General features: G+C 44.2%; 1 protein-coding gene across 1 annotated transcript in view; it reads right to left on the bottom strand.

Annotated features, from left to right (window-relative positions):
• Positions 1-6,657: 6,657 nt before the first annotated feature.
• The window catches only part of UTP4 (UTP4 small subunit processome component), a 38,997-nt gene continuing 32,640 nt past the window's right edge, over positions 6,658-13,014 (bottom strand). Inside the window, exons 14-17 of the mRNA XM_023210278.1 lie at positions 11,914-12,009; positions 9,905-10,090; positions 8,257-8,367; positions 6,658-6,861 (exon numbers count right to left, since the gene is read on the bottom strand). Of these exons, the coding sequence (XP_023066046.1) occupies positions 6,745-6,861; positions 8,257-8,367; positions 9,905-10,090; positions 11,914-12,009 (510 nt within the window). The 3' untranslated portion in view covers positions 6,658-6,744. The remainder of the gene's footprint in view (positions 6,862-8,256; positions 8,368-9,904; positions 10,091-11,913; positions 12,010-13,014) is intronic.

The following is a 13,014-nucleotide window of genomic DNA, read 5'->3' as shown; positions in this document are numbered from 1 at the left end:
TAACCACTTAATAAATGTATAAATGTTATTAAATTCTGTAACTTCCTAAAGACAATGAACTGACACAAAGCTAAGCCTGAATATCTAGATCTGTGCTATTCAATACGAAAGCCATTAGCACATGTAGCTATTTAAATTAAAATTAAAAATCCTGGCCAGGCAGGGTGGCTTACACCTGTAATCCCAGCACTTTGGGAGGCTGAGGCAGGCAGATCACCTGAGGTTAGGAGTTCGAGACCAGCCTGGCCAACATGGTGAAACCTTGTCTCTACAAAAAATACAAAAATTAGCCGGGCGCAGTGGCACATGCCTGTAGTCCCAGCTACTTGGGAGGCTGAGGCAGGAGAATCCTCAGAAGGTGGAGGTTGCAGTGAGCCAAGATGGTGCCACTGCACTCCAGCCTGGGCGACAGAGTGAGACTCCGTCTCAAAATATAAATAAATAAAATAGAAATGTTTTCTATTTGTGCTATGCTGTAAGATAGTTAGTAGGCACATGTGACTACTGAGCACTTGCAATGTTGCTAGTGTGACTAAGAAGAGAATTTTTTGAGACGGAGTCTTGCTATGTTACCCAGGCAGGAGTGCAGTGGTGCGATTTCAGCTCACTGCAACCTCTGCCTCCCAGGTTCGAGCGATTCTCCTGCCTCAGCCTCCTGAGTAGCTGGGATTACAGGCACATGCCACCATGCCTGGCTAATTTTTGTACTTTTAGTAGAGGCAAAGTTTCACCATGTTAGTCAGGCTGGTCTTCAACTCCTGACCTCGTGATCTGCCCACCTCAGCCTCCCAAGGTGCTGGGATTACAGGCATGAGCCACCTCATGCTGGCTTCAAACTCCTGACCTCATGATCCACCCGCCTCAGCCTCCCAAAATGCTGGGATTACAGGCGTGAGCCACCGTGCCCAGCCTTATTTATTTATTTTTGAGACGGGGGGTCTCACTCTGTCACCCAGGTTGGAATGCAGGGGCGTGATTATCTGCTCACTGCAACCTCCACCTCCCAGGCTCAAGCAGTTCTCCCACCTCAGCCTCCCAAGTAGCTGAGATTATATGCACATGCCACTACACCCAGCTCATTTTTGAATTTTTAGTAGAGACGGGGTTTCACACTGCCTAGGCTGGTCTCAAACTCCTGAGCTCAGGTGATTCATCTGGCTTGGCCTCCCAAAGTGCTGCGATTACAAGCATGAGCCACCATGCCTGGCCTACTTTTCTATCATCACAGAAAGTTTATTCAACAGTGCTGATCTACATCATAAAATACCTTGAAATACTAAAAGAAAAAGACAACATGGCTGGGCGCGGTGGCTCACGTCTGTAATCCCAATATTTTGGGAGGCCGAGGCAGGCAGATCACGAGGTCAGGAGATTAAAACCTACCTGGCTAACACGGTGAAACCCCGTGTCTACTAAAAATACAAAAAATTAGCTGGGCGTGGTGGCGGGTGCCTGTAGTCCCAGCTACTGAGGAGGCTGAGGCAGGAGAATGCCATGAACCTGGGAGGTGAGCTTGCAGCGAGCTGAGACCGCGCCATTGCACTCCAGCCTGGGTGACAAGAGCGAGACTCCGTCTCAAAACAACAACAACTACAACAAAGAAAAAGACAACACATTAGGGGAAAAAAAGGAGAAAGGGTTACAAATATGTAATTCACGCAATTGGCCAAACATTCAAACACATAAAGTGAGCAACCTCATTAGTAAACAGGGAAATGCAAAGTAAAATGAGATAGCATTTTTCACCCATTGGATAGGCTAAAATTAGTCTACCAGTACATTGGTAAGGAATAAGGAAACAAATACTTTCAAACACTGCTGATGGGAAAACAGCCAGCCCGAAGGCCAAATAAAAGTGAAAGAAAATGGACAAAATATGAGCCACACCCAGGAATTGGCCCAAGAAACACCCAGACATGAGCACTAGCAGACAAGGTCCTAGATTGTACATTACTACACTCTGTATGACTAACACAAAAGACTGCCCACATAACTCAATATTACAGCTAGATCAAGTGCTCAAACACCTTCCCCCATCCCTATAGCCTATGAAATGGAAAATCCTTTGTGTATCATGCCTGCTAATCATGTTACAGGAAAGGGGTCCTGATCCAGACCCGAAGAGATGGTGCTTGGATCTTACGCAAGAAAGAATTCAGGACGAGTCCGTAAAGTGAAAGCAAGGTTATTAAGAAAGTGAAGGAATAGAGGAATGGCTACTGCATAGACAGAGCAGCCCCGAGGCTGGTTGCCCATTTTTATGGTTCTTTTCTCTTTTTTTTTTTTGGAGACAGCGCCTCACTCTGCCACCAGGCTGGAGTGCAGTGGTGTGATCTTGGCTCACTGCAACCTCTGCCTGCCCAGTTCAAGTGATTCTCCTGCCTCAGCCTCCCTAGTAGCTGGGACTATAGGTGTGCACCACCATGCCTGGCTAATTTTTGTATTTTTTTTTAGTAGAGATGGGGTTTCGCCACATTGGCCAGGTTGGTCTGGAACTCGACCTCAGGTGATCCGCCCACCACGGCCTTCCAGAGTGCTGATATTACAGGCATGAGCCACTGCACCCAGCCTTTTATGGTTATTTCTTGATGATATGCTAAGCAAGGGGTGGATTATTCATGCCTTCCCTTTTTAGACCATATAGGATAACTTCCTGATGTTGCCATGGCATTTGTAAACTGTCATGGCGCTGGTGGGAGTGTAGCAGTGAGGACAACCAGAGGTCACTCTTGTGACCTTCTTGGTTTTGGTGGGTTTTAGCTGGCTTCTTTACTGCAACCTGTTTTATCAGGAAGGTCTTTATGACCTGCATCTTGTGCCAACCTCCTATCTCATTCAGTGACTTAGAATGGCTTAACTGTCTGGGAATGCAGCCCAGTAGGTCTCAGCGTCATTTTACCTAGCTCCTATTCAAGACGCATTTGCTTTGGTTCAAATGCTTCTGACAATCATATTTATGATTGGGTTCCTACAACTGAGATAGTGGGGGAACAAGCTGAAGAATGCCACCTTGGCCTCTAACAAATCACTGTGTGACTATGGGAAAAATTACCTCTTCCCTTCTTGGTCTCCCATTTCCACGACTATAAAAATGAGATTGGCTGGTCATGGTGGCTCACACCTGGAATCCCAGCATCTTGGGAGGCCGAGGTGGGTGGATCACTAGGTCAGGAGATCGAGACCATCCTGGCCAACATGGTGAAACCCTGTCTCTACTAAAATATAAAAAATTAGCTGGGCGTGGTGGCAGGCACCTGTACTCCCAGCTACTTGGGACTGAGGCAGGGGAATCGCTTGAACCCAGAAGGCGGACGTTGCAGTGAGCCAAGATCACACCACTGCCTGGTGACAAAGTGAGACTCTGTCTCAAAAAAAAAAAGAGAAAAAAAAAAATGAGACTGAGAGTCACATTTCTTTTACAAACTCCTGCTTCATCTCCACCCAATAGGAATAACTTCATTTTTATCTACAGCATACATTGTGGTTCAGTATTAAGTAGCATTTAAAGAAATGGTTGATTTTCAAAAGAAAGCTTAAAAACCCCCAAATCTGATGGCCTCTATCTTCTAATATTCCAAGATTTTAGTTTTTCTTAGTTGAATTTGCTATACTCCCCATGATACATGTGAATTACCCATTCAGAGATGAGTTTACTAACCAGTACATGAGAAAAGTGAGTTTTTAAAGCATTTGAGTCAGATTGGCAAAAAAGACCTTTCCTGGGCTGGTTTCAAATCAGAATTTTTCTGTAGAACCCAAGAATGAGCAGAGGTATGCAAAATAGCCAAAACAGAAACATAATGCCAAGAGGGAAACGTTTTAAATGTCTAGGTTACACAAATCCCCAAAGTAAAAACACCCTCAAACCCATGCACTAAAGCGTTCCCCCTTTTTTAATACTGGTTTTCCTTCCCTTCCCCTCACATCCCCTCCCCTCCTCTCCCCTCTCCCATTGTCCCTTCCCCTCACATCCCCTCCCTTCCTTTCTCCTCTCTTCCCCTTCCCTCCCCTCCCCTTCCCTCCCCTCCCCTTCCCTCCCCTCCCCTTCCCCACCCTCCCCTCCCTTCTGTTCCCTTCCCTTCCCTTCCCCCAAGTTCTCTAACTTGCTCTAGTCAGTTTCTGCTTCATTTGTATTCCAAGTTTTCTACTTCGGAAGAATTTAAAGGCCCAAAGCACTTACTTCCCATACCATTTAAGGAAGTCCAAATCACTGGCTGGGTAAGTTGAAAAGGAATGCTTTCTACTGTCAGAACTTTTACTTCCTCATTCAGATGATCTGTGGGTTCTCTCTGTGAGAATTACATCCTCCACAACCCACAAGATTTTAGAATTTAAGTACGTAAGTCAAGCCATAAACTAGATTCCAGTTAACAAGGATTCTCTGAATTTACAGCTTTACAACTAGTGAAAAGCAAGAGGGTTAATTTATTATTTTATTTTGAGACGGAGTCTCGCTCTGCGTGATCTTGGCTTACGGCAACCTGTCTCCCAGGTTCAAGCAGTTCTCCTGCCTCAGCCTCCCAAGTAGGGAGACTGGGATTACAGGCGTGTGCCACCATGCCTGGCTAATTTTTGTATTTTTAGTAGCGACAGGGTTTTGCCATGTTGGCCAGGCTGGCTTGCCTGACCTCAAGTGATCTGCCTGCCTTGGCCTCCCAAAATGCTGGGATTACAGGTGTGAGCCACTGCACCGGGCCACAAGTGAGTTAATATTTAAGGCATCCTAGCCTCCATCTGCTCACCAGCATTCAGTGTAGACCAGCGACTTAACTTGTCATTTCAACCACTTAAAACATTTCTTAGAAAGGACAGGATCTTCAGTAAACTCAAAAGGTCCCTAATAGTCCAGTCTAAACCAGACTGGAAAAATATACCTTACAGAAAAAAATTTATTCAACATGAGGCAAGTTTTTTTTACACAGGTGAGCTAAAAAGTTGCAGGTATTTTTTCTTTGAGAGAGGGTCTCAAAAATAATCCAGGCTAGAGTGCAGTGGTGTGCTCAGCCTCTTCCTCCTGGGCTCAAGCAATCCTCCCACCTCAGCCTCCTGAGAAGCTGGTACTGCAGGTGCTTGCCACCACACCTGGCTAATTTTTGTATGTTTCGTAGGGATAGAGTTTCACCATGTTGCCCAGGCTGGTCTCAAAGTCCTCGGTTCAAGCGATTTGCCAGTCTCAGCCTTCCACAGTGCTGGGATTACAGGTGTGAGCCATGGCACCCAGCAGCTATTTGTTTAAATTACTCCTATCACTGTAAAACCTAACAAGTGGGGCAGAGGCAAACACATTATAAACCTTATCATATCTGTTCTTTCTTATCAAACCTAAAATAGACTGTCCTTTATGTGATCAATTATTGGGCTCTGTTTCTCTCTCTTATAACCTCTCTCTCTGTTAATTCTCCTGCCCTACATCTACCTTAAATCCTCATTTACTTTCCCTTTCCAGAATGGAGGGTGGGGCTAATCATAGCAAAATGTTTTTCACCAACCCTTCATTCATGATGTCACCAGAACCCACACACTTCTCTACCCACACTTCAGCCCTCCATCCCCAAAACAAACAAACAAAAAGCACACATACTGCGTTTCCACAGGCATGCAACAGAATACATCCCAAGACAGGAAAGAAATCTATCTGCTCAGTTCAGTTAACTAGAGTTCTTCACTTTCTAATTTAAAGATCACATTAAAACTGGCCAGTTGATAACACACGTGGGAGTAACAATGTCACAGCAGGTAGAAGAGAATGAAAAATGTGAAATACATGGTAGGCTCTCGGGTCCCCACCTCTACTCTTACTCCCTAACAAAATTCCTGCCTAGTGTTTCCTATTTTTTTTTTAAGAGACAGGGTCTTACTATGTTGCCCAGGCTGGAGTGCAGTGGCTATTCACCAGTGATCATAGCACATTATGGTCTCAAACTCCTGAGCTCCAGTGATCCCCCCAAGTAGTTGGGACTACTGATGTGTGCCCAGCTCCTGTATCTTTTTTTTAAATATTGTATTTCTTCAGAGATAGGTTCTCCCTATGTTGCCCAGGTTGGTCTCTGGACTCAAGTGATGCTCCCACCTTGGCCTCCTAAAATGCTGGGATTACAGGCATGAGCCACCATGCCTGGCCCTTCCATACTTTTGAAACCAGTATATAACAGGTAAAAAGGCAGTTAATGGGGCTGATAACCCGAGCTTCTTTTCTTTTTAAATAAAATTAATGGCTGACTGCCAAAGGTCAAAGGCATCTATTTTTTAGATGGAGCACTCCCTTATAATGCTGGAGTTGAAATTCTTCCTTGAACTCTAAGGCTAATTATGGTTATTAGTGGTCAGGCTATCCTGAGTAAGTAATTACGGTCCTCTGCCCTCCAGGGCGAGGAGGGGCAGATTCCATGCTGTTGCTTAGGCTGGGGGCTGGCAGGAAGTGAAGGCCATCAGCCCTCTGAAGCCTTAGGCATGTAATAGGGAACAGAACGCAAGTATCTTTTCTTCTGAGATTGCCGCCTACAGAATAAGCAGGACTCTATCAACATTAGATAAGTTCGCAGCTACTCAGCACATTATCCCAAATATAAATACCTCATTTGGAGTTTCCATTCACTTTCATTCAATGAAGAGAAATGACTCTCCATTATCTTGGAAGAAAACATTTATAATGCCTAGTCCTCAAGAATAACTTGTTTTATTACCATGATTTGTGAAAAGCGACAGGGTAGACAGTTCAAGGAAGGACACAGACAGTGCCCTGCTTTAGGTTCCAAATTTCTTCTTTTTAATGGGTGGTGGGAGCTGAGCAATGATGTCATCCAGAGGCCGTTCCACTGCCACGAGTGTTCTTTCATCCAAAAGATCCATGAAGAGTAGAGGCTGCAGAGGGATGATAATGATTCTATCAGGACTTAGGATCCAGGGCTAGTCCTGAATGAACTGACTAGAGGTAGACACCATCTAAACTAAAAGGTTAGCCTAGTTCAAGGCTCAAATGATTTAAATCTCTTGACAATCTTTCCTGCCCTGGGACTCAAAATAGTTGGAATGCATAAAAGCTTTTTTTTCTTTTTTAGAGATGGGGGTCTTGCTATGTTGCCCAGGCAGGAGAGCAGTGGCCACTCATAGACATGATCAACGTGCACTGAAGCCCTGAACTCCTGGGCAATGATCCTGCCTCAGTCTCCTGAGTAGCTGGGACAATAGGTAGGTGTGCACTGCTGCACCTGGCTCAAGATCAGGAACTTAACTGAGTTTACTCATAAAAGGTCTCAGCAGGATTTTTTACATTTCTCTGGATAGAAAATCTACGCTTCTTATATCTCAAGAATCAGTGTTAAGCAAGGACTTTAAAGCCTAAATTCTTTTTTTTTTTTTTAAAGATAGAATCTCGACATCACCCAGGCTGGAGCACAGTGGTGCAATCATACTCACTGCAGCCTTGAACTCCTGAGCAGAAGCTATCCTCCCATCTCAGCCTCTTGAGCAGCTGGGACTACAGGCATGTTCCACCACACCCAACTACTTTGTGTGTGTGTGTGTGTGTGTGTGTGTGTGTGTGTGTGTATATATATATATATATATATATATTTTTTTTTTTTTTTTTTTGTAGAGACAGGTTCTCACTATGTTGCCCAGACTGGTCTTGAACTCCAGCCTCAGCCTCCTAGAGTGCTGAGATTAGAGGAGTGAATCACCATACCCAGACTAAGGCAACTGACAACCGGCAAGTTACAAATGCATCAAGAAGCTAATCACATTTGAGTAATTTACAGACCTCGCCTCTTTTTTGTTAATAGTGATGGTGTTTTGCCATGGTGCCCAGGTATTTGAGTAGTGCCCAGGTTGGTGCCCAGGCTGGTCCTGAACTCCTGGGCTGAGGAGATCCACCTGCCTTGGCCTCCCAAAGTGCTGGAATTATAGGTATGAGCTACCAAGCCCAGCCTGCTTGACATTTATCCTATGGAACACTCCAACAAGGAAAATTTAAAGCCAGCTTTCACGCCAACAAAGACTCTACCTCAGCGCCAATGTTTCTCACTACTTACCCATTTCATTTTGGTTAAGTATGATGTGCCCGCCTCTAACCTACTACGGCAAAAACAATAAAACATATACAAGGGACAGCCAGCTTCAAAAAGGTGATTCGTCTCCCACAATCCAGGTTTTCTGCATGGAAACTGAAGGTGCTCTTATCTTCCGATTGTGGAGTTTATTACATTTTGATATCACAAAGGAACCAACTATCCAGAATAACAACACAAGATGTTTTACCTTATATATCTTAGAAATTTTAAAAGCATGAGCTGTGCGCCTCCGGACGACATCTGATTCATTCGTGGGAGGAAATGGATTGTACAGTAAGGTTTTGTCATTTGGAAGGGGCTAAAAAGACAAAGATACATTGTTTAAATGGTTACTTCTACTGGGCTTCCACAGACCAAAGATCTGTAGTGCATTTTTAGCCCAACATCATCTTCTAACTATCATATATATTCAGTACCTCCCTGACATTTGTTAATTCAGGAAAACAGCTGTAGCCATGATACCTCTATTCAGAAAAACTAGGGGGGAAAAAAAGAAGAAAAGGAGAGAGAGGGAGAAAGAGCTGAAGCTACTCTTGCAGCCACACCACAGAGGGTTGGGAGTATGAGGCTAACAGAGCTTGTTACTCCATGCAGCAAGATCAAAGGGCCCTTCTGGGGCTTCTGGCCTGTCTCATCAGTAACACTTTGTCAGAAAGGAACAAACTGGCAAGTGCAGGAGTTCAGCCCACACAGGCTCTGTGCTTTCTAGACTCTCCCCCAACCAGATCATAGACTGGACAAGTGACTGAAGTTCTCCCTAGGCAAAACCTCAACACAAACCACCCCTGCTGATGTCACTGACACCTCGAGGTGGCCTCTGGCCAAACAAATGATATTTTGTCTCTGACTTCCTTGGGAAATAGCTATGCCTACTATAGGGAAGCGATGAACTTAAAACCAATGCTTGGGAAAAAATGATCTGGGCTCAATTACAAGAGGCAAGAGAGTGGGAGGGGCCCTTCCTGTATCACTCATCTTGCAGAAGGCACTTGTCAGCCAGCTCTGCTTCCCACACCCAGAGGTCACAAGGCCCACGAGATGATTCCAATGACACATCCCTGTGCACACCTCCTTTAGAGCCATCTGCTGCTTTCCCCCATGTTCCTTCCACCCCCACCTTCACAGACACACCAAAACACCGTGTCATGGTTGTAATCTAAATCCAAAGTGCAGGACAGGCATGGCCACAATGCTTCTAGGAAACAAAGCACCTACCCAAAAAAGATATAAATTCAGGGTGAATCAAAACAGCAGATGGCAAAGGGGACAGAATCTAAAACTGAAGAAAATGCTCATATCCCATCTAAATCACAGCCATGAAGAATTTTCCTAGCTAGGTTTTTCGGAGATGTTAAGACCAGTTCCTCAAGCCTGCAGACAGCATTTCAGTAGCTTCAGCCAAGGGGTACAGAGGTCAAAACCTCAGCCTGTACCTCCTTTAATGAAACCATGTTATTCAGATATCCCAGAGTTCAAAGTTGGAAGCAAGTTACCCACATCACTGATTCTTCCTGATGAGGGTCACCTTCTGAATACTGGCCTAATTACTTTTCTGTGTAAGATTTATGTGCTCACTGGCAAAGCAGAGAAATAGTCAAATCAGCAAAAGCCAGTACACAAAGGCCAGCCCCTTCCCTGAGAACCTCCCAAAGAACTGTGGGAACACAAACCAGGGAAAAACAAAAAAGCCTCTCTCCTCCAAGAAATGTACTAGCTACCTTTATTCTGATTTACTAGCTACTTTTATTCTGATTCTCCTTTGTCTTATTGTACTTGCTGCTTTTAGAACTTGAAGATTCAGAAGAAGATCTGGGAGGTAGCAGTGAAGAACTCACCAATGACTTGTCAATGATGCAGAACATGTAGGCATCATGGAGAAGGATGTGCATCGGTCTCTTGGGATGAAAACTGATGTGTGTGATAGGAGTATCCCTTTGGAGCCAAAGGTGGTGAAAGCCCTGCTTCTGGACAGTCCGGCTCCAATCTGTATACTGTTTGTCTGGGATGCTGTACTCAAATACCTGAGGAAGGACATGACACAGAGAAATGCAGGCTGGTACTCAGAAAGACCAGAAGGGCATTCTCATTCCTAACCAGAAAGTATCTACACAAACCTTCTGCTGTATTATATTCATTCTATGCTCTCCCACCACTTTTTTTTTTTTTTTTTTTGAGATGGTGTCTTGCTCTGTTGCCCAGGCTGGAGTTGGAGTGTAGTGGCTCAATCTCGGCTCACTGCAAGCTCCGCCTCCTGATTTCAAACCATTCTCCTGCCTCAGCTTTCCGAGTAGCTGGGACTATAGGCACCCGCCACCATGCCCAGCTAATTTTTTGTATTTTTAGTAGAGACGGGGTTTCACTGTGTTAGCCAGGATGGTCTTGATCTCCTGACCTTGTGATCCGCCTGCCTTGGCCTCCCAAAGTGCTGGGATTACAAGCATGAGACACTGTGCCTGGCCCATCTTTTCAGAGCTATTTTATGCACATAATACATAGTGTCCTGTATCTTGCTTTTCTTGCTCAGTGTTGTATCATGGAGACTGACCCACATTAATACACATATACATCAGTCATGCCTATTCTGAAACATACAATACTCCACTCATTTTATGCATGTATCATGATTTACTTATCCACTCTGCTTAGTGGACATTAGCTTGTTTCATATCTTTGTCTACAACAAAGCTGCAATGAACTGTCTCTGTATAAATATCTTTTTGCACAGCTAAAAGCATATATATATGAACTCTTAGAACTGAAATTCCTAAGTCAAAGATCATGTGGACTTAAAAAATTTTAAGATATTGCCAAAACATCCTCCAAAATGGTTAGGATAATGTTCACAATGTGTGAGAGTACTGTTTCCCTACACCCTCACAACACTGTATATTATCAAGTCTTTGATCTTTGCTAATCTAACAGATACAAAAGACTTCCCATCAGTTTTACTTTCAGAAGCACTTAAGGGACTAAGTGCCAGTAAAGGTATCGGGGGGAACATTATCATTATGTGTAACAAAGGCAAAGACGTGGCTTCACTACTCTTTCAGTCTTTGGTCAAGGACTCAAATCTATAAAACTGAGAGATTTCACTTTTTGGACAGTGTGTATGTGCATGTTTGAGTGTAAAAACTGACCATCAAAGCAGTAAGCATCATTTGCCTAGCAGTCTACTTAAATGTGCTTCCCAGATGACATTTAATCTTTCCAACAGCTCAGGGAGGTAGATATTATCATCTCCAATTTTACAGATGAATTATTGATAACTCCCTAATATAATTATTGATAATTTCCTAATGTATTCTACAGCCCAGGTTTTTGCTTTTTTTTTTTTAAAGATATCCTTATAATTACAATCTCCTTACAAACTGGTATAGAAAAAAGTAGATTAGGTTCTAATTTTGACTGAGATTAGGTACCTGATCTTACTAGGGCTTGATTTCCTCATCGGCAAGGGTAAAGGTGAATGATACAATCTTTTAGTCACTTTCAACTCTCAAAATCTTATTCCATCCCATATCCAGTTTAACACACAAGCCCATGTCATCTCTCCTCTAAAACAATCAGGAAAATGAGTACTTCAAAACTCCTCCTCCCTCTTGTGATTCTTTACTCTAGAATCTTAGCACTTCTCCATTTAAACTGCATACCATCAAACCAATGCATACTGCTGGCCTATGATGAGCCCAGATAGGCAAGGAAGCTTTACTTACTTCACACAGGAGAAAACTACCTTATATCCTCCAACACCTTCAAAGAAACGCTCCTTGCAACTGCCCAATATCCCAGCTTCCAGGTTACTATCCAGCAGGAAGGCATTCGAAAGCACTGGCATCTCCCTTACCTGCTGGTCCGAATGAGCGATGACAAGGTTGTTGGTATTGGGGGCAATGGCCATAGCAGTCACTGGGAAATTGTAAGCAGGCACCGTGCAGTGAAGCTGGGAACGAATAACAAACACAAGGGGCAACTCTAAGTGACACTTTTCCTCAGCAAAGACTGAATGGTCTAGGTCAGGGGTTTAAATAGTGCTCCTCAGAACTCAAAAGGGTTCTAGGGAAGTTCCATAAATTTCAGGCATTTCCCCAACCAATGAACTTTCATTTCTTTACTTTTTCCTTTTTTTTTTTGAGATGAAGTTTCACTCGTCACCCCGGCTGGAGTGCAGTGGCGCGATCACGGCTCACTACAACCTCCGCCTCCTGGGTTAAAGTGATTCTCCTGCCTCAGCCTCCTGAGTAGCTGGGATTACAGGAGCCTACCACCACACCTGGCTAATTTTTTTTTTTTTCCTTTTTTTTTTTTTTTTTTTGAGATGGAGTTTTACTCTTTCTCCCAAACTGGAGTGCAATGGCATGATCTTGGCTCACTGCAACCTCCACCTCCCAGTTTCAAGGGATTCTCCTGCCTCAGCCTCCCAAGTAGCTGGGATTACAGGTGCCCGCCACCATGCCCGGCTAATTTTTGTATTTTTAGTAGAAACGGGATTTCACTACGTTGGCCAGACTGGTCTTGAACTCCTGACCGAGGTGATCCACCCACCTCGGTCTCCCAAAGTGTTGGGATTACAGGCGTACACCACCACACCTGGCTTAATTTTTGTATTTTTAGTAGAAACAGGGTTTCACCATGTTGGCCAGGTTGGTCTCCAACTCCTGGCCTCGTGATCCACCCACCTCGACCTCCCAAAGTGCTGGGATTACAGGAGTGAGCCACTACACCAGTCCTCATTTTCTTAAGAAAGCCTATTGGTTGGCCAGGTGCTAAAAAATTAGCCGGGCGTGGTGGCATGCGCCTGTAATCCCAGCTACTCAGGAGGATGAGGCAGGAGAACTGCTTGAACCCAGGAGGCAGAGGTTGCAGTGAGCAGAGACTGTGCCACCACACTCCAGTCTGGGAAACAGTGCGAGACTCTGTCTCAAAAAAAAAAAAAAAAAAAAAAAAA

The sequence above is a fragment of the Piliocolobus tephrosceles genome, chromosome 17 (genome assembly GCF_002776525.5).
Source record: "Piliocolobus tephrosceles isolate RC106 chromosome 17, ASM277652v3, whole genome shotgun sequence".
In the NCBI taxonomy this organism is placed as follows: Eukaryota; Metazoa; Chordata; class Mammalia; order Primates; family Cercopithecidae; genus Piliocolobus; species Piliocolobus tephrosceles.
Note: the sequence above shows the minus strand (reverse complement) of the source record. Positions and strands in the feature narration are given on the sequence as shown.